At 38.5% G+C, this 20,599-nt stretch overlaps 1 protein-coding gene across 2 annotated transcripts; it reads left to right on the forward strand.

The window, feature by feature from the left end:
* Positions 1-202: 202 nt before the first annotated feature.
* On the forward strand, positions 203-20,599 carry LOC145791139 (agamous-like MADS-box protein AP1). 2 transcript variants are annotated; one of them, XM_082871143.1, is made up of 8 exons: positions 203-650; positions 17,046-17,121; positions 17,587-17,651; positions 17,727-17,826; positions 18,295-18,336; positions 19,028-19,069; positions 19,709-19,827; positions 20,307-20,599. In XM_082871143.1, exons 1-8 carry the CDS (start codon positions 466-468, stop codon positions 20,404-20,406), a joined length of 729 nt encoding a protein of 242 aa, XP_082727269.1. In that variant the 5' UTR covers positions 203-465; the 3' UTR covers positions 20,407-20,599. The 2 variants fall into 2 exon arrangements, with proteins under 2 accessions (XP_082727269.1, XP_082727270.1); XM_082871144.1 differs by lacking the exon at positions 18,295-18,336 and having other exon boundaries at positions 300-650.

A 20,599-nucleotide genomic window follows, 5' to 3' on the forward strand; every position in this document is an offset into this window, starting at 1 on the left:
CGCGAAAATATTTCTAAGACCAACCAATTGCTTTTCCTCTAGCGTGGCTCATGAAAAAATAAGCTGCAAGCGTGCGTGCGCCGTCAACAGGAACAGCTACAGTGTTTGTCCGTACAGTGATGACAGTACCAACCGACTTTGCTTACGTAGGCGATCATTACACCACACCACAAGACAGTTAACGCCAGCACAGAGTACCCTCGGGCCAATCAGCGCTCGACAGCGTATCCTCGAAAAACTACCTGGTTTTCCAATACCACCGAATCCGAACATCCGAAGCCCCTTATCACTGACACGGTGGGTTTCACTTCCCATTCTATATATGCATATCCTTTTTCAGACAATCCTTGTTCACTCTCAACAATCTTCACCAAATTAGTATTCTCTTAAAAAAAAAAAAAAAAAAAAAAAAAAAAAATTCATTTTTATTTTCTGGAAATTGGGTTTTGTTTGGATTCCGAGAAAATGGGTAGAGGAAGGGTGCAGTTGAAGAGGATAGAGAACAAGATCAACAGACAAGTGACTTTCTCGAAGAGGAGAGGTGGGCTTCTGAAGAAAGCTCATGAGATCTCAGTTCTGTGTGATGCTGAAGTTGCTTTAATTGTCTTCTCCCACAAAGGGAAGCTCTTTGAGTACTCCACCGATTCTTCGTACGTTTTCTTTTTTTTCTCTTTCTCCCTCTACATTCTGATCAACATACACATATGTACATCTATATACGCAAATGTTTGATGCCGCGGGAAAACGTGAATAGCAGAAATTATAATAATCGGTTGAATTTTAAGATTACCAGAATTATATAAAAAAAAAAAGGAGAAATTTTCCGATTGGATTGTTATTATTAATCAAAAGATGTGGAGCCCTAAAACTTATAACTTTATTTATAAAAATAATAGAAATAGTAACAGTCTCAACAATATTAAAATAAAAATAGTAAGATGAAGAAATCTAGTTCAAAAGGAATTGAAGGTTAATCTTGGACGATAATTCTAATTAAACACTAAAATATATAATTTTAAAATTTTCATCTCCTTCAATATCTCTATATATATAGATCTTGTACTAAAAATTTGATGTTTTTTTTTTTTTTTGGTGGTAATTTTTTCATGTGGGTTTTATTTTGAATCTATATTTTTTTTTTGTTTTAATGTACACAAAATTTTTCTTTGGCTTCCCATGACTAGATATATCACTTATGAGTACGATTCTATTTTCTTTTTCAAGATATTTATCTAGATTTTTCGTTCATATAGGTTCTCCTTTTTAATAATTTTTAACATGGATATATGAGAATTTTTTTTCTCATGACGTTGGTTTGGTACATTTATTATAAAAACAAAAAATTAATTATCATGATGTTGGTTTTTCTTATTTGACATTGTTTTTGCAATAACAGTGCAATTTGTTATTGTCTAGCTTAATTATGATGTTTTTTGATGTATGTTAAATACTGTATATCTTTCTTATTATTAATAAAGTTTTCTTTTGCTGATAAAAAAAAATAATAGTGCAATTTGTCCCTGTTGATCAAGAGAGCAATCCGTGCTAGTCACAGTTTTATTGCATGTCTTTTGAATTTTGAATTATTATTTTCTCTTGGACATATTAAAATAATGGCATTTTATTATTTAATTATCATTCATGAGTCTTTTGATGGTTTTTGACCTTAACCCTGTTATTCAAATGATTTGATCTAAAGATCCAATTAAAAATCTGTGGTTGATGGTCATGTCTCTGATTAGTTTGGGCTGTTGAGGTAGTGATTACACGTCAGTTATTTTTGTGTCCAACTAAGGGTGTAATTTTCAAACTATTTACACTTTAAAGCACATGTTAGATAATAATCAGGTTATCTAATCCACATCAGATCATGTCTAATCCATATGCTGCACTGTGTTATTAACTACTAAGCATAATGAAATATTACGTTTTTGTTTTATAATCGGTAAGAGGGAAATATGAAATGAAAAACTACATAACACAGTGATAAGACTCAAATCCAAGCATCATGCTTGGCAAATGAGCACCTCAACCACTAGCTAGCCCAATTTTGTAGGCTGTATTTGGATTATGAATTTGGGTAAAGATTTGAAAAGAAAAAGCTAAATGACTATGTTTGAATTATGAATTTGAGTAGAGATTAACCTTGAAATATTACTTCTTGTGCCAAGAAAAAAAAATGAAGGCATATTTTTCTTTTCACTCTTATAAGTTATATGTTGTAGTGTAAATCCACTCAAACATGTCTCTTTCCTTGCAATTGACACATAAAACTCTAATAGATTTATGGGCAAATTGTGCCAGTAGTTTTTTTATTTTGGTATTGTCATTTTTGTTCTTATAATTTTATTTGACTTGATTTTGAACATGAATGTATGATTTTATTTTAATTTGGTCTAATTGATTATAATTCTTAACATTTTTTTTTTATGAAAAATACAAATATAAATGACATATGTCATATTTTTAGAATAAAATTATAAATTTACTAAACCTAGTGAGTTAAAATTCAACCAATTCAATGATTATTTTTCATCAAAAATACTAATTGCATTATCAATTAGACCAAATTGATATAAAATTTAAAATGAAGAGTCAAAATTGAGTGAATTGAAAGTGGAGGGATCGAAATGACACAAAGGGCAAAATGTAAAGACTATCAGTATAATTTGTCCTAGATTTAAATATCGGGCACACAATCAAAATAAAAATTGAATATGTATTGATTGATTTTAGATATCATTTTCCTTAAATGAATAACCAACTCACAAACCAGCCAGGGTGCCATGTGTCCTGGTCATGACGCTAAAGTGATCTCGGCTATGCCGAGGTTATCTCCGAAGATATCGAAATTCGGGATAAGCGGATAAGGGACGAGAGTCCTAGAATAGGAGAGCACTTTAGTTTGGGTAAAGATAAGACTCTTAGAGAGTTTATCCTAGTCTTACTGGGAGTCCAAGATTAGCAGTAATCCTAAGTCCATTGAAGCTAGGCTTCTATTGGGACTAGGATTGTGTTGGCTATAAAAGAGAGGCACCCCCATGGGTCTAAGGTACGCTTTTTAGGCTCTAAATAGTGAATTGAGCACTTTTTCTATCTTTGAGAGATAACTGACTTGATCATCGGAGTGACCCGGGTGGACAAACCACCGCCGAAATCTCTTCTTTCTGTTGCAGGTCGTTCAGGCTTAATTTATTCTGCCGGTGCTCTCCAGCTAAGTACAAGTTTGGCAGTGTGGTCGAAAATTGACACACACAATTTGGCGCTGTCTATAGGAAAGAAGGGCAAATAAATGGCCATCGACGGACAGAAAGAGAAGATTGGGGATGGCACTCCTATTGGGAGTAGGAAACCTGTTGACCTTGACGTCGAAGAAGACAACTGCAACGAAGAGACTCGTGATCAGAATCACGGAGGAAAGGACGTTGGCCAGGAAGGCGACGTACCAAAGAAAACAGACCAAAGCGGGTATTACAACGAGGACGACCTTCAGGTATGGAAGGATAGGTGCCTATGGAGGGACGATGAGGTAAAGGGAATGGTGAACAAATTGGCGGACTTGCAAACGGATGTCAATTTCATGATGCAGAACAACGTCATGCAGTCACCGTTCCCGTTACAAGATACACCGATTCCAATGGCCAAGAGAGATACCCGACAAGATAGGCAGAAAATAGTCCCTACAGTCCCCCAGCACACCAAGAGCGAAAAATACTCTCACCGGCCTTCAAGGGAGGTCGGACGAGGAGAGTCGAGAAGGGAAGAATCTCGAAGGACACATCGCACCAAGGAAGCAGACCCCAAAGAACACCGGCATGTTCAGAGGCAGGAGTTGTGCTTCGACGCAACTAATGGAGAAAGGTCGAAGAGGGCTCACAATGAAGCTGAGAGTAGTGCACCTAAAAGGCTGAAGTCAGGAAATAGCCAAGCTCCTGGTCGGACCAAGGAGGACATAAGGGATTACCTACAGAGGAGGCAACAAGATGCCGAGGTAACCTCCCCGGTCAAGCCGAGAACTCCATTTTTGGTAGAATTGGACAAATTCGAAGCCCCGAAGAGGTTTAGCATGCCGAGATTTCAGATCTACGACGGGAAGTCAGACCACAACTTTCACGTCGGTTTGTACTTGAACTCGATGGCGTTATATACCGGGAACGAGCCGTTGCTTTGTAAGGTGTTCCCCTCATCTTTTAGAGAAATTGCATCAGACTGGTTTCACAAGTTGTCGAAAAGAACTATGAAAACCTGGGAAGGCCTGGCCGAGATGTTTGTGGCCAGGTTCGTGACAAACAAACTAAAGCCATTAAGGGTGAATGCCCTGATGGCTCTGAAAATTGGCGAGGACGAAAGCCTGAGGACCTATGCCAAAAGGTACTATGAGTTATTCAATTCAACCGGATACCAAAATGAAACCAAGAGGTGGCGGTCGAATCATTTAAGAATGGCCTAAAAGTTAATTGTTTGCTTCGAAAATCATTGGCAAAAACACTGCCAAAAAGTATGGAGGAACTAATGGCCAGAATAGAGAAGTACGCCAGGGCCAAGGAGGATACGCCAGGAACAAAGGTGCCGAAACCAGAGAAGAAAAACGGCTTGCCGAAGTGAGGCCAAGGTGATGGTGGCTACAATAAACCATAAATCGGATTAAGGGCTGCTTAGGCAGTCACAACCGTATTCCGAATTCCGGTTTACAAAGTCTTGGAGAAAATCCGTAATCAGCCCTACCACAGAGCCCCAGGAAGGGTACCAGGCGAGTTTATGGGAAGAAGCCTTGACAAGCACTGTGCTTACCATAATGAAGCTGGACATTTGACTCTAGAGTGAAGAGCCCTGAAGACACATCTGGAAGACCTGGTAAGACATGGCCATTTAAGGGATATGGTAGATGAAGGCAGAACAAGGAAAGGGCAGGCAAGACTGCCCCAGGCACCAACAGCACCACCCCCACCAGCACCACAACCACAAGTAGGCAGACCTCGAGTAATCAATGTGATCCACTCAAAGGTGAATGAGAATGAGATAAGGGGGGAAACCCAAAAGGTAAATCACCTGCAACATATATATCAGGACGGGAAAAAGAGATCTAGGGCAGGCGAGAGCCAAGGACCAGTGGTGTCCTTTACTGAGGAAGACCTGGAGATAGTGCAGCATCCACACAACGATACCTTGGTAATATCCCTCCAGATTGGAGAGTGCCAAGTGAAGCGCATCTTAGTCGACCAGGGCAGCTCTTGTGACATCATATATGTCAGGTGTTACAAGGAGCTTGGCCTTCACCAAGATGACTTGGAACAGTCCAACGGCCCAATGGTTTGGTTCAATGGAATGCCGACATGGCCCCTGGGAGCAGCAAGCTTAGAAGTGCAGGCTGGCACCAAGAGGGTGAAGACAAAGTTCACCATAATTGACACCCCCTCCCCTTACAATGCAAATTTGAGAAGACCATGGTTGCATGTAATGGGGGATGTTCCCTCAACATTGCACTAGCTGCTGCGATTCCCAACAGAGCATGCGATAAAGGAGGTTAGAGAGGATCAAGTGCAGGTAAAGAATTGCTCCATGGCAGCAATGAAATCTACCTACAACATTCGGGAAGCAAAACTAGTAGAGGTTGAGGATGAAGACATGGAAGTCTTGGAGGACGTCGGCAAAGAGCCAGCTGAGAAGAGTGAGGAAGCCCTGAAGAAAGTCCTTGTCCAGCATGGGGACGAAGAACGCTTCTTCCTTCTCAGCTCGGGCTTGGCCGAGGAAGAAGAAAAAGAATTGGAGGCGTTCTTGAGAACGAACATTGAGGTGTTTGCCTGGACGCCTTACGAGATGCCTGGCATTGACCCCGAGGTCACTTGCCACAGACTGAATGTGGGCAGGTCAGCCAAACCTGTAATCCAACGAGCCAGAAGGCCGACGTTGACGCACGTTGAGGCAATAGAAGAAGAAGTGGACAGACTTCTGGAGGCCAGAGCCATTCAGGAGGTAAGTTACCCGACATGGCTATCAAATACGGTTGTTGTGAAGAAAAATAATAGAAAGTGGAGGGTCTGTGTGGACTTCACTAGCCTGAACAAGGCTTGTCCTAAAGACAACTTCCCATTACCCAAGATTGACCAACTAGTGGATGCCACTTCAGGGTATGAAATGATGAGCTTCCTGGATGCTTATAGGGGTACCATCAGATAGCTATGTACCCACCAGATGAGGAGAAGACTGCGTTTATTACCCCAAAAAAGCTATATTGCTACAGAGTGATGCCTTTTGGGTTGAAAAATATAGGAGCAACTTACCAGAGATTGGTAACCAAAATGTTCAGACATCTAATTGGCAGAACAATGGAAGTTTACATCGATGACATGGTCGTGAAGACCAAGGAACCTCAAGGTCATCTGGCCAACCTAAAGCAATCTTTGACATCCTTAAAACATATCGGCTCCGACTCAATGCATTGAAGTGTGCATTTGGAGTTGGGTCTGGTAAGTTCTTTGGATATTTGGTAACTAGAAGGGGCATTAAGGCAAGCCCAGATCAGATCAAGGCTATCCTAGAACTGAAGAGCCCAACATCGGTAAAACAAGTGCAGATATTGACTAGAAGGACTGCAGCCCTGAACAGATTCATAAGTAGAAGTTCTGATAAATGTAAGCCTTTCTTCAACTTAGTAAAGAAAGCCACAGACTTCTTATGGACCGACGAATGCAAAGCGCCGCCTTGACCGACTTAAGGAAGTATTTGACCACAGCTCCGGTTCTCTCAAATCCAGTACCTGGAGAGGAGCTGTTCTTATACTTGGCAGTTTCAGAACATACAGTAAGTGCAGTGGTAATCCGAGAAGAAAAGAGAGAACAAAGGGCTGTTTACTATGTAAGTAAAACGCTTGCAGATGCAGAAACCATATATCTACCCTTAGAGAAGTTAACACTGGCTTTAGTAATGGCTTTCAAGAAACTGAATCATTACTTTCAAGCCCACAAAATTGTAGTGTTAACTGAACACCCCTTGAAATCCTTGTTACAACAAGGAGATCTGACAGGCAGAATAGCCAGATGGGCAGTGACCTTAGGCCAATATGACTTGGAATTCAAACCCAGAACAACAATCAAAGGCCAAGTTTTGGCTGACTTCGTGGCCGAGTTCACACCAGGTTCGATCACACATCGGGCTTCATTGAGCCAAGGTGTGCGATGTCCAAGTGTGCAAGAAAAAACTCAGCAGGGAACAACAAAGCAAAGGAACAAAGAGAAACTCAGGCCCTGCAGTATTTACATCAGCGACTCCTTCTGGTTGTATATGGATGAGAGTTCAAACCAACAAGAAGCGGGGGCAAGAGTAGTACTAGTATCGCCAGATGGGTAGATACTGGAACAATCCATTCGTTTGGGGTTTAAGACCTCAAACAATGAAGCAGAGTATGAAGCGCTGATCGCAAGACTATAGCTGGCAGCAGCCATGGAAGCTGACGAGGTAATAATCTTTTGTGACTCCCAACTTATAGTCAATCAGGCAATAGGGAAATTTGCAACCCGAGATGAACGGATGTCGGCCTACGCAAAGGAAGTAGGCAGACTGGTAGCCTTATTTCAAAATTGCCGGCTACAGCAGGTAAGCCGAGATGACAATAGCAATGCCGATGCTTTGGCCAACCTGGCTAGTGCAATGAAGCCTGGTGAGGCAAGAACAATAATGGTTGACTACTTGTCAGGTCCAAGCATAGAACCACTGAGCACAAAGCATGAAGCAATGTGTGTGGAGATAGGACCAAGTTGGATGGATACAATAGTAGCATTCCTTAAAGAAAGAAAATTGTTAGACGACCGTAAAGAAGTGCACAAAATTAGATTGAAGTCGGCAAGATTCAGTTTGACTGTAGAAGGCCATCTCTACAGAAGATCCTTTACTGGACCCCTTCTGAGATGTATGCATCCTGCACAGGTTGAAGACTTTTTGTACGAAATACATGAAGGAGTATGTGGAAGCCACGCTAGGGGAAGGTCACTTGCTCATAAGGCCACTACACAGGGGTATTGGTGGCCTTACATGCTGAAAGATGCTGAAACCTATGTCAAGAAGTGTGAGAAGTGCCAAAGGTTTGCACCCATGATACACCAACCAACAGCATACTTAAACTTAGTGTCCAGTCTTTGGCCATTTGCCTAATGGGGCATGGATCTTGTTGGAAAACTGCCCCAAGCAACTAGACAAGGGAAGTACCTGTTGGTAGCAACAGATTATTTCACCAAGTGGGTAGAGGCTGAATCTTTTACCAAGATTCGGGACGTTGATTTGAAGAACTTCATATGAAAGAACATCATTACCAAGTTTAGAATCCCAAGAGCAATAATAGTTGACAATGGCACACAGTTTGACAGTAAGCTAATCAAGAGCTTCTGTGTAAAGTTTAAAATCAAGAATTATTTTTTCACCCTAAGTTTTTCTCAAAGCAATGGACAAGCAGAAACATCCAACAAAGTCATCTTGGATGGGATTAAGAAGAGGCTGCAAGCAGCAAAGGAAAAGTGGGTGAATGAACTGTCAAGTGTACTCTGGGCATATCAGACTATGTCGAGAAGATCAACTGGGAAATCCCCATTTGCCATGGCTTATGGCACAAAAGCAGTCATTCCTCTAGAGGTTGGCATCCCAAGGATCAGAACCCAGGGAGTAGAGAATGGAACTAATGATGTATTTATAGGCCGAGATCTGGATCTGCTAGAAAAGAGAAGGGAGAAAGCAGTAATTCAGCTAGGAGCATACCAGCAGCAGCTTGCTAGGGCTTATAATAAAAAGGTGAACCCGCGAGAGTTCCAAGTTGGTGACCTCGTCTTGAGAAAGGTCGTCGGCAACAAGAAGGATCCCAGAGAGGGCAAGCTTGGCCCGAATTGGGAGGGACCCTATAAAATCATCTCGGTCTTGGGCAATGGGGCATATCGGTTTGAGGACTGTGAAGGCAAAGAATTGTCAAGACCCTGGAATACTTGCAATCTAAAGTTTTTTTACCACTAGATTTTCTCGTTTTCTAAGATTTCTTTTTATCTTGTTATTAGCAGAAGTAATAAAGTTTTAGCTTGATCTTTAAACTTGTGTAGTGTGATTGACCAAATACTTGACGATGTTTCTAAGCGAAACATGACGAATAACTTAGACTTATCATATGGCAGAGTAGAGCTTTTACTTGCATATAATAGAGTTGAACTAAGTTGGCGATGTTTCTAAGCGAAACATGACGAATAACTTAGACTTATTATATGGCAGAGTAGAACTTTTACTTGCATATAATAGAGTTGAACTAAGTTGGCGATGTTTCTAAGCGAGACATGACGAATAACTTAGACTTATTATATGGCAGAGTAGAACTTTTACATGCATATAATAAAGTTGAACTAAGTTAGGGTAACCTAGACTTGTTATATTGATAGAATCAAACTCAGATTGGAACTAAGTACATATTAGTCAGATTAACAAAGAAGCCGAGGTTGTTTACCTCGGCCAGTCTTTATTTGAATATGACCTCTGCAACAAGGTCACAGCCCCAGGCTTAAATGAGAACCCAAGTGAAACTTAGGTTCATATTAGGGGACAGAGGACTGGAAAATGATACTTGGAAGATTGGTTTAACACTTGTTGAAATTTGAGAAAAATTCACAAGTCGAAGTTTAAGCCGAGGTCATGTTTACACTTGTTGAAATTTGAGAAAAATTTACAAGTTAAAGTTAAACCGAGGTCATGTTTAACATTTGTTGAAATTTGAGAAAAATTTACAAGTTGAAATTAACCGAGGTCATGTTTAACACATGTTGAAATTTAAGAAAAATTTACAAATTGAAGTTAAACTGTGGTCATGGTTAAACACTTGTTGAAATTTTTTAGAAAAATTTACAAGTTGAAGTTAAACTAAGGTTGTAATGAAGGAAGTACTTATGTACTTACCAAGATAAAAACGTCTATTTTTTATCGAGGGACATCACCTCAAGAAGATTGCACAGACTAAGGTATATGTTGAAGACATCCAAATTATTCTGAGTATAGAGTCATATAAAGAAGACAAACATACAAGCATTCAAAAGAGGAAATTGTATTTACATTCAAAAGAAAGGCACATCGTCCACATGGAGAGCTTACATTGTTTCAAAGAAAGAAGAAAGTACAAGGTACAGAAAAAAGAGAAAACATCAAACTAAGACTCTTCGGCGTCTCTGGCTGGTTGGGTCTGGAGTTCGGAAGACTGCTAAGAAGACATTTCGGCGGCCTTTTCAGCTGCGAGCTCGACATCGACTTCTTAAAGAGTTTGGTCAAGGCTCTTGTCGGCAATAGGCGAGTTTGAGGTTACCTTCTCAGGAGGAGCGTCTTTGGAGACCTCATATTTCTCATCCTGAGTCAAGTCCAGGACTTGCTCATTTAGAGTAGGGAATTTGGCCCTAGCAGCTTCCTTCGTCTTCCTGACCAAAGCTTCCTCCTCAGACTTAGAATCGTTTTCGGATTTTCTTGGAGTAGAGGGGAATGGCAAGGGGAGGTCACCGGCATTCTTGAGGGGGGAGTCCTCGGGGACATCTAGCTTTTTTAGGACAGCCATCCAACCATGGGTGAAACCCTTGTTGCATGCTTACCTCACTGGCTTCTTGTAGTCTTCCCTGACGTCGGCCGCCCCCTCAGCGTACGCCTTTTCATCAGCAGCCTTAATCTCGGCCTCTTTGGTGGCCAAGGCAGCTTGAAGCTCCTTTTGGGCCTTGACCATCTTTTCTTCGGTCTCGTTCTTTTCGGCCGTAAGGACCTTGGCAATGGCCTCGGCAGCATCAGCCTTTTCCTTGGCTTGATCCTTAGCTTTAATGGCTGCCGCGACCTGGTCGGATAAAGTTTTCATCTTGGCCTCAGTCTTTTTGATGGTCTTTTGCAAACCAGAGACCTCCCTAATCTTGTCGGCCAACTCCTTCCTCATTTCAAAAGCTTGTATTGAGAAGGAGTGGGCGTGCTGGATCGCTTGAAAGAAAATGGACAGAACAAAAGTTAGTAGAAGTTCTAAAAGTATGAAAGAATAACGAAAGAAAAATACCAAGTGTAAGGAACTTACTTGAACGGAATGCTGCAGCATTAAAGCAAAATTTTCGTATTCGCTCATCTTGGCGTTACGATTAAGAACTTCGGGCAGAAGCAAGGCGGTGGAGAGGACAACGTCGACCTCAATGTCGTCGGCGCTATCACCAGCCTTAACTGGCTTGTCATCAATGGTGATCGGAGGGGCCCATGGGGCATCTGGCTTCATTGGCCCCGAGGTTGTGGCCGACTCAGACCTTGGCCTTTTTGACCGAGTGGATTGGGATGGTTCGGCCTCGGCGGGCCTCTTCTCGGCGACGAAAGTGGTCTTTTCACTCTCAGCCAATTTTGAAATTGGCAAGGTGTCCTCAGTATCAATCTGAGTCACCGTTGCCTTTGGCTGAGCCTTCATCAGTCTTTTTTTTTTCGGCTTTGGTTGAGGTTGAAATGATGCTGGTTGAGCGTCAACGGTGGTAGGGATATTGGCCAAAAGATCCTCTGTGACTGTTTTTTTGTGGCCTATCTCAGCGGCAATTGCAGTTCGACGTCTTTGTCGACGTTGAGAGGGAGGAATCAGATATGGAGTCGAAGTTGATGGTAGCTCAGCTGGATCAGAGGTTGATCCCTGATCTGGCCGAGATGATGAAGTTGTCGGAGGTGTAGTGGCAGACGGAGGAGACTTGCTCTTCTTTTTCTTCGGAATGTCGGGAAGAACCGACTTGTAAGTCAGGATGAAGTTGAGCAGTAAGCGGGCTCTCCGCTTGTAAACTAGCAGGTCTAACAGCTTTTTCAAGCCTGGACCGGGAAAAAAGACTTGCGAAAATCCTTTGCCGGCTGGGGAAGAGCTGCATGGAAAACAAACGTTAGAATGAATAAAAGAGCAAAGTATTGAAGACTTTGAAAAGAAGTAGGTATAAACACTTGGCTCTTACCATTACCCTCTACGAAAACTGTTCGGCTAAGTGGGTAGAGGTGGAGGTCCTCATCTGGAGTGAACTCCCAGTTCTTCGAGACAATGAAATAAGCATCTCCAGCTCCCTTGTTGGAGTCTGGGAGGTTGGCAACAATTTTGTATTCAGTGGACCTCGGTTTAAGGTAGTAAATGTAGCCTTTTTCTAATTTAAGGCCACACATGGTGTAGCAATACTGGATATCGGCTAAAGTTACCCTAGCATTCTCTTGTTTGGCTAAGGCTATTATACCGTTGATAACTCGGTAAGAGTTAATGGTAAGCTGCATTAAGTTCAATTTATAGTAATGAAGGATTTCTTGGAAAATGATGTCGAGTGGGAGCCTAAGTTCACACTCTATGAAAGCTACAACGGGGAAGGGCATATAATCGATTGTAGGCATGATGGAGTCGTCCTCCCCAGCCAACCTCAGATGGACGTCGGCTGGGATGGAAAACTCCCGCCTGAAATATTCCAACTTGGTTGGGGTATCTACCCTATGCTTCCACATACCCATGATATCGGCTTAGGGGGAGAGTATTGGATTTCAGAAGGAAGTGTTTTATAGAGGTCTGAAATACCTCGACTAAAACCTAAATATGTACTATGGTAAAAATTTGTATGGATCTAAGGGGAATTTGTGCCAGTTCTTCCTAAGGTTTGTAAATTCTATAGACAAATCCCAAACCTAGGTCTAGGCAAACAAGGATTGAAGGCAAGAATCTGGAAAAAACACAGAAAAAAAATAAGAATGCGATTCAGAGTCAAGAACATTGATGAATCGTCAAGAACACAATGGTAAAGCTTGTGTAGGTATGTGAAGCCAAGAACAGTGGCAAAAATCAATAGATATGGAAGCAATGTGAGTATTCAAGAAAGGATTGGGCAAAAAACAGAATCACGAAGTAAACATGCTCAAGCACATGGTGGAAATCGAGGTACAGATTAAACGATCAGAGACATGAGCAAGTTCGCAAATATGACAGAGTTCAAAGTAAATCAAGAACTGAAACCCGGAGGAACAGTAGCTTACTAGGGGAGTGAAGCCGGTGTTGATTACGCCGGAGTTAGGTGACGGTTGCAATCAGAAAAGATCAGTGAAAGCTTCACCGGAGGAGAAGAATGAGAGTGGTTGCAAAGCTTGAAGGCTTGAAACAAATGGCAAATTAGAGAGAGAGAGAGAGAGTTTGCACGAAGATGATGGTGGAAAAAGTGAAGGGACGGAGAGAGAGAATTGATTTTGATCAAACGTGGAGAATGGTGGCAAAATACCATCAATGTGCCTAGGACAACGTGCCTGACAGACGGCGCACGCACGAGTGATGCGACTTGATGGCGCGTGTCGGGTACGGCTCAGTAGGAGAAGGACGCGTGGCAAAAACGGTTGAAATATTGTACGTGACAGCTCACACGCGTGATAAAACTCTTAGAGTTCTTGATTTAATGAAGCAAAAACCTCGGCAACGGGGCGATCTCGGCTCAATAAACTTGAACGGATTTGGTTAGTGGTTTTAAAGGCATTGGTGCAAACACGCAAAAGAGTTTATCATATGGGAACCAATGTATGGCAACCTTGGAAGAAAAAATAAGGCAAGATAGCCGATGTATTATGGGTTTAAAAAGGTATAAGTTCCATCACCTTAGGATGCCGAGGTAATAGAACCTAGGGGGCAGTTGTAGGGACATAAATTTTGAATGATGATACGTGGCTGAGGTGTCACCGGAGTGCCAACCAGGGTGCCACGTGTCCTAGTCATGACGTCGAAATGATCTCGGCTAGGCTGAGGTTATCTCCGAAAATATCGAAATTCGGGATAAGCAGATAAGGGACGAGAGTCCTAGAATGGGAGAGGACTTCAGTTTGGGTAAAGCTAAGACTCTTAGAGAGTTTATCCTAGTCTTATTGGGAGTCCAAGATTAGCAGTAATCCTAAGTCCATTGAAGCTAGGCTTTTATTGGGACTAGGATTGTATTGGCTATAAAAGAGAGGCATCTCCATGGGTCTAAGGTACGCTTTTTAGGCTCTGAATAGTGAATTGAGCACTTTTTCTATATTTGAGAGACAACTGACTTGGTCATCGGAATGCCCCTGGGTGGACGAACTACCGCTGGAATCTCTTCTTGCTGTTGCAGGTTGTTCGGGCTTAATCTATTCTACCGGTGCTCTCCAGCTAAGTATTAGTTTGGCAGTGTGGTCGGAAATTGACACACACACTCTCAATCTCACTATTTAAAATCTTCTCAATCAGTAGTCTTATAACTACATGCACATATAATTTGTCTTAACTTTGGATGTAATATATATTTGGACAAACTGTTGTGAAGTAAGCCTGATACACGGTCCTAGCTAGAAGCTGGAAACTAGGGTGTTGCAAATTCAACCATGGTTGTTCATGCACTATTGTCTTGAGGGTTGGAGAATTCAATTTGTATTTGAATTCTTGTCTTTCATGTTGTTTGTTTACATTGTTAGGTTTATCTATATATATATATATATATATCACCATTGTAAGTGAGTGTTCTAAGTGTGGGATTTGAAGTACAAACAAGAGAGAATATACAAGAGAGTGAGAGTTAGAGAGAAAGGTGCATTTTTTATCCTTTGTATTTGTTTCATAATTTTGTGAGTGAATAAAGATAGTGTTTTGCTCATCTCTCTGAGTGTGTTTTGTGTTGGTGGGAGTGGACTTCAAACAACTTATGATTGTTCAAAACAAACACAGAGATGCTTTCGAGCTACAAACAACTCTTATTACACTCACAATAATTTTTCAAACAAAACAAGGAGAACTCTCTCTCTCTCTCTCACACACACACACTCTCTCTCTCTCTCTCTCACACACACACACAGAGATTAAAGTGATTATATATAGATAAACTTAACAATATAAACACACAATGGGAATTCTGTTGTCTAAATTGTAACGAAATTAAATAAAATAAACCAACAGATTTATATTTAATTAAATTGATTTACAGAATAAGAAATCACGGGATTAGATCATACAACATAATGAACATAAATACATATAACAAAATCTTAAAGAAAAGAAAACAAACTGAAACCTGTGTGATACCAAAGTCTCTTTAAAACAGCTTTGCCGCCTCACCGTGGGTGCTAAAGGTATGTCAATGTCTGTCTCCCAAGATATGATGGTATAGACCCGCTAACACAGAAGTACTTTCTGTTTAATTCCGGCAAACGGATAAGGATAACGCTTTCTCACACAAGAAGAATATACTATAGGAGTAGACTGATTATAATCTGAGAGCAAAAGAATTCTGTGTTGAAACCAAGGAAGATGACATCCTTTTATACACAATAGGGAGCTCCGGCGAACGGACAATGACAACACTCTCTCACACAGGAAGAATGTACTATAGGAGTAGACTGATTATAATCTAAGAGCAAAAGAATTTTGTGACAAATGCAATCCATTACTCCTACAAAACTGATGAAAAATAAGTGTGTGAGTTACAAACTCTATATACACATGTGTGTGCAGCCCATTACTCTTGTAAAACTGATGAGGAATAAGTGTGTGAGTTACACACTCTATATACACATGTGTGTATATTTACAGCCACCAAACCTAGCCAAAAAAGATTAAGTTGGTGGACCATCAATCCAGTTCAATCCAAATCTAACCCATTCCAGCAAGTCTCAAGATCCACGGATCATGAACCCAACCCGGGCGGCGCACCCGCGTGGCAATTTTTGCATAACTAACTTGGACCATAATTTTGGCCCAAGCCTATCATTCCTTGAAGCATCCATAACTCATTTCCTTTGAAAAATTTGGATGCCCCAAAGGGCATCAAAATCTTAAAGTTTAAACACCCATCAATGCTTTCCTGTACAATCAATGTGGGATTGATAGTTATACACAATTCCCAATACTTCATTCATGATAATTTCTCATTCAATTCTTAATGATTTTTAGTCATTCTTTTTGTAGAATAAAATTTTTATTATAAAGAATCTAAACTCATTTGATCTCACCTCAACCGGTGGTTGAGACCTACTTTAATTTTACATTAAAGTCACCATAAAACTATTTTTTTCAACAAATTCTACTACACAATTTCTTAAAAAACTTTATAAATTAAAAGCCCATAATTTTTTTATTTTTTTTAAAAAAATATGTTAATTGATGTTTCTAGTTTAGAAACCGTTTTTAACCTGGTTTTTAAAGCTATATTTTGTACTTTTATTTGCAGTTTTTTTTTTCAATATAATAAATGCTCATAATTTTTTGAAAAATATGTAAATTAATGTTATCTAAAATAATGCTGATAAAGATATTTAAAAAAAAAAATTTAAAAACTGCTGCTGAAAGCCTAAAAAAGCTGCTTCTAAATGAGTAAGGTTTTCTTTTTTTCATTCTTCTTTTTCCCCCCGCTTGGCATTAAAGCATATTCTTCTTTCTACTTTTTGTTTTACTTCAACTCTCTTGACATTAAAAAGTTTAAAGACAACTGTGTGGGTCCGGAGATGCTGCCATCACAACACCGTGCTATGACAACAAAACAACATCGTTTATGGTCAGAAAAAAGAGAAAGTCTACATCTACTTAAATTTTTTTTTTTTTTTTCTTTTTTTTTTTATTTTTTTTTTTATAGTTAAGGAGTTGTTTGAAATGATTTAAATAAATATATTTTTTATTTTTTATAGAAAGATGTACAGAAAAGTAGAGAGATGATATGATGAAAAAAAATAAAAAAATAGATTATTTTTGAATTGACAAACTTAACCTAAATTTTAAAAGCAAATCAACGTCCATATAGAAACCCTTGATCAAATGGAACTAAAATTGTGCGAGTTAAAGATTGTTTCATATAAAACGTAAATGAATACAAGGCTCAATGCAATGTTTATTTTACAATTAACTTTGCAATATATTTTTAGAGGATCCAAACTCCAAAATATTGCACAATTGTATGTTGATTAAAGAAAATCCCATTGTTAGTCCCTGCTGGTTTTCATACATTTTCTCAAATTAATTATACAATTGAAGCACTATAATCCTTACTAAGGAACAAAGGCAACTTTTATTTTTTTCTCTTATGTAACAGCATGGAGAAAATCCTAGAGCGATATGAAAGATATTCTTATGTTGAGAGACAGCTAATTAATGCTCCACAGACCCCGGTACGTGCTTCAATTATTCATATATCTATTATTCTTGATAATCCATTATTCATTATTCGTGGATTAATAAGCGCAGTTATCATAAGGATGAGTGAACACAACTTGATATATATTTTATCATTTCTATTTAAGTGGTCTTATTAATCGGGGGCCATCAAGTGCAATGTCATAGCGGTAATTTGGGAATACTGAATAATTTCTCATTATTCTTTTAGTTATCAAATATTCTATTTTTCCCTAAATACTCAGGTTCAAATACCCATGGCCATAATTAAATGTTTTGTTAAGAATCGTGTTATGAACACATAAATTGATTATAAAATTGGACACCAAATGTACAACAATGGATCAGATTTAACAAAATTTGTTATTGTGTTTGGTTTTATAATTGATTTATTTGTTCGCAGACTTATTATCTGTTTCCTTATTCACATATTTTTGTAATCATATATTGTTTTTTAACAGGGAAACTGGTCCCTGGAATGCACCAGACTTAGGGCTAAGATTGAGCTTTTACAAAGAAATCATAGGTGAGAAACTTGTTACATGAAATAAATTAATACCAAAGAATTAAAGATTAGCAATTTTATTAATATTTCTTTCAGACACTATGTGGGGGAAGATCTGGACTCTCTAAGTCTGAAAGAGCTCCAAAATTTGGAGCACCAGCTTGACACTGCTCTCAAACACATTCGGACCAGAAAAGTATGCCATTTATTATTGCTCTTTATTCAAATAGTATTTTTATAGATGATAAATAGATTTTTACCACTTGACACAAAGATAATGGTGTCTATATTAATAAATTTATATGTGAACAAAACAATATTAGATCATGAATACCAAAAGTTAGATCGATCTAACATTGATAGTAACTCGATAGATCACATTGGTCTGAAAAATAATTAACGGAAATCATAGTTTTGAAAGTAGTCTGTTAGTTATTTTTCAAACAAATTCAATCTGATCGAGAGACTCTCAATGTCCAATCGACTTATTTTTGGTATGCATGATCTCCTTAGAGAGCCTTACAAAATGAATAGTTTGAATTATCAAGATAGACCCAAAATGATTCTACAATGTGTTGTGCTGGGCTGGACCGTTTAGTTGAGGATCCAATAGGGGTGGGTTAAGTTAATTGAATCTTGACACCTGAAATTTCTTCCACTGCAGAACCAACTCATGCATGAATCAATTTCAGAGCTTCAGAAAAAGGTAAAGCCTTTTGGTGCCATGGTTCTAAAACTGTTATCTGAATTTATGACTACTCAAGAACAAAATGATCAATACAGCTAATCTCCATTTACAAGGACCCAGAGACAATACATCCCATTATACGAGAAGTTATATAATAGGATCTGACCTATCACGTGACTATGTGTCCATTTCATAATAGTGAGACATAACTTTTTATGTAAAATATAGGAAAAAAGTGAGAACAAATAGTTACACGTCTATCTATAATTGAAAAGACATACCACATATGATATAGTTCAGACCTATTAAAAATTATCTTTGATTATATTGATAGGATTGAAAATCACATGTATTGTCTAATTTGAAATAATTGATTCATAGCCAATTCCTACCTAATATGGCCAACTCGGCTCCTATGAAGGTTTTTTTATTTTTTTATTTTAAGCTAATGGTTTGAATTTTTTATAATTATGACACTTGATGATTACTAATACATATCTTTCGATACTCTCAATAATACTTACCACATTTTATACTGATTGTTTCCAATACCATTATATAAAATCTCCATTAGTCTTTTGTAGAATTTGTATGAATGTATCACTTTTCATCAATAAATTTTTCTTTTGCTGAGAATAATAATAGCTAAGTAAATAAATAAAGTGGGTATTTGCTCACATCTCATTTTCTCATTCTGTTCTTTTGACAGGAAAAGGCAATACAGGAACAAAACAACATGCTGGTAAAGAAGGTGATGATGAGCTTCCTTATGTTAGGCATGCATGCAAAAACTATGTTAGCAGTAATTTTATGGGCATAGAATCTGACACAAATATCTTAATATGCTGTGCCTTATGTGAGAGGATTGTGTCTTATTTCGTGTTGAGATATTGTAAACTTCAAATTTTTAATATTTCTTTCATAAATGCTCTATTTCACCAATTTTTGGTTGACATTTTGCATCATCGCTTACTTTTTCTTTTTGCTTTTTTTATGCTGATGAAGGTCTTTAGGACTTTGCTTCTCTGAGTACATGTAGTCCTTCCAATGTATATATATATATCAGATAATTACAGAGCTTTAAGCCCAAAAGAAGGCCTCATCAAGTGGCAATGGGGAATAAAAATAAAAAAGAATAATATCTTGCCACATACGCGACAAACAAAAAATGGTGAAAAAAGAAACCAGTGACAATTTTTTTTTTTTTTTTTTTACAACAATTTTTTTTGATCATAAAAGACAAGTAATACATTGCATTGCCCTATATCTTTATCTACATAGCCTTAGGATCAAAATAGAGAAATAATCAAAATATATCAGTTGCTGTTTTGATTAGTGTGCAACCATTTATAGATTGTTGTGAATTGTGTTTTGGATTTTGCAAATATAGATCAAGGAGAAAGAGAAAGAGAAGACAATAGCAGAGCAGTCTCAATGGGAGCAGCAATACCATTGCCCAAATTCATCATCATTTTTACTTCCACAGCAACTTCCCTGCCTCAACATTGGGTAATCTCTTCTCTCTTCAACAACGTAAACAATAATAAAATGCTAAGATAAGGAGAAGAGTCGTATGTTAGGTATTCTGACAATAAGCACGTAAAAAACGTGAAAGTTTTCATCCGAATCCATATGAACAATAACTTAGATTTCTAGTCTTTCTTTTATTATTTTGAACAGTCGTATGGATGTTATGTTTCTTGCTCGTGTTTGTTTCTAGTTTTTCTTTTGTTTTTTTGGAGTTTGTTATATAGTTGTGTTTGTTTGTAAAGCTTTTGCAGTAATGCTATATATACAAAACCTATGTACAAATTTTCATATGGATCGATGTGACACTTTCTTTTCTTATCATTCTATAACAAAATCCCAATTATTTTGATTCACAATTACACCCAAAAAAAAAAAAAAATTATATTATTATCACATCATTGTAAATAAATTTACGACAGTACAATTAACTTGGAAGTTAGTAAATGTGGGTGATGTAGTGGCACATATCAAGGAGAAGAACAAGAAGGGAGGAGGAATGAGCTTGACCTCACTCTGGAACCAATCTATGCTTGTGACCTTGGATGCTTTGCTTCATGAATGAAGATCAAAGGACTACTTCTATGTCTTCTGTGTGATTGAAACCCTAAAAACATTTTATGGGTACTGCAAGAGAAATATTATTAAGACATATGCCAGCTTTGATTCTTAATTATTATATATTCTCTTTATCTATTGAAGCTATTATTCACTCTATTTGACAATTAATACTTATTATACCTCTTTGAACCTA

Source organism: Camellia sinensis, chromosome 5 (genome assembly GCF_055761805.1).
Source record: "Camellia sinensis isolate YWXY chromosome 5, ASM5576180v1, whole genome shotgun sequence".
Taxonomy (NCBI): domain Eukaryota; kingdom Viridiplantae; phylum Streptophyta; class Magnoliopsida; order Ericales; family Theaceae; genus Camellia; species Camellia sinensis.

What these genes read in the sequence shown, in the direction of transcription:
- LOC145791139 (XM_082871143.1), top strand. Translation starts at nt 466, where the DNA reads ATGGGTAGAGGAAGGGTGCAGTTGAAGAGGATAGAGAACAAGATCAAC. An exon ending in AACACATTCGGACCAGAAAA is followed by an intron (nt 17,827 to 18,294) that starts GTATGCCATTTA and finishes CTTCCACTGCAG; the next exon opens with AACCAACTCATGCATGAATC. An exon ending in TTTCAGAGCTTCAGAAAAAG is followed by an intron (nt 18,337 to 19,027) that starts GTAAAGCCTTTT and finishes TTCTTTTGACAG; the next exon opens with GAAAAGGCAATACAGGAACA.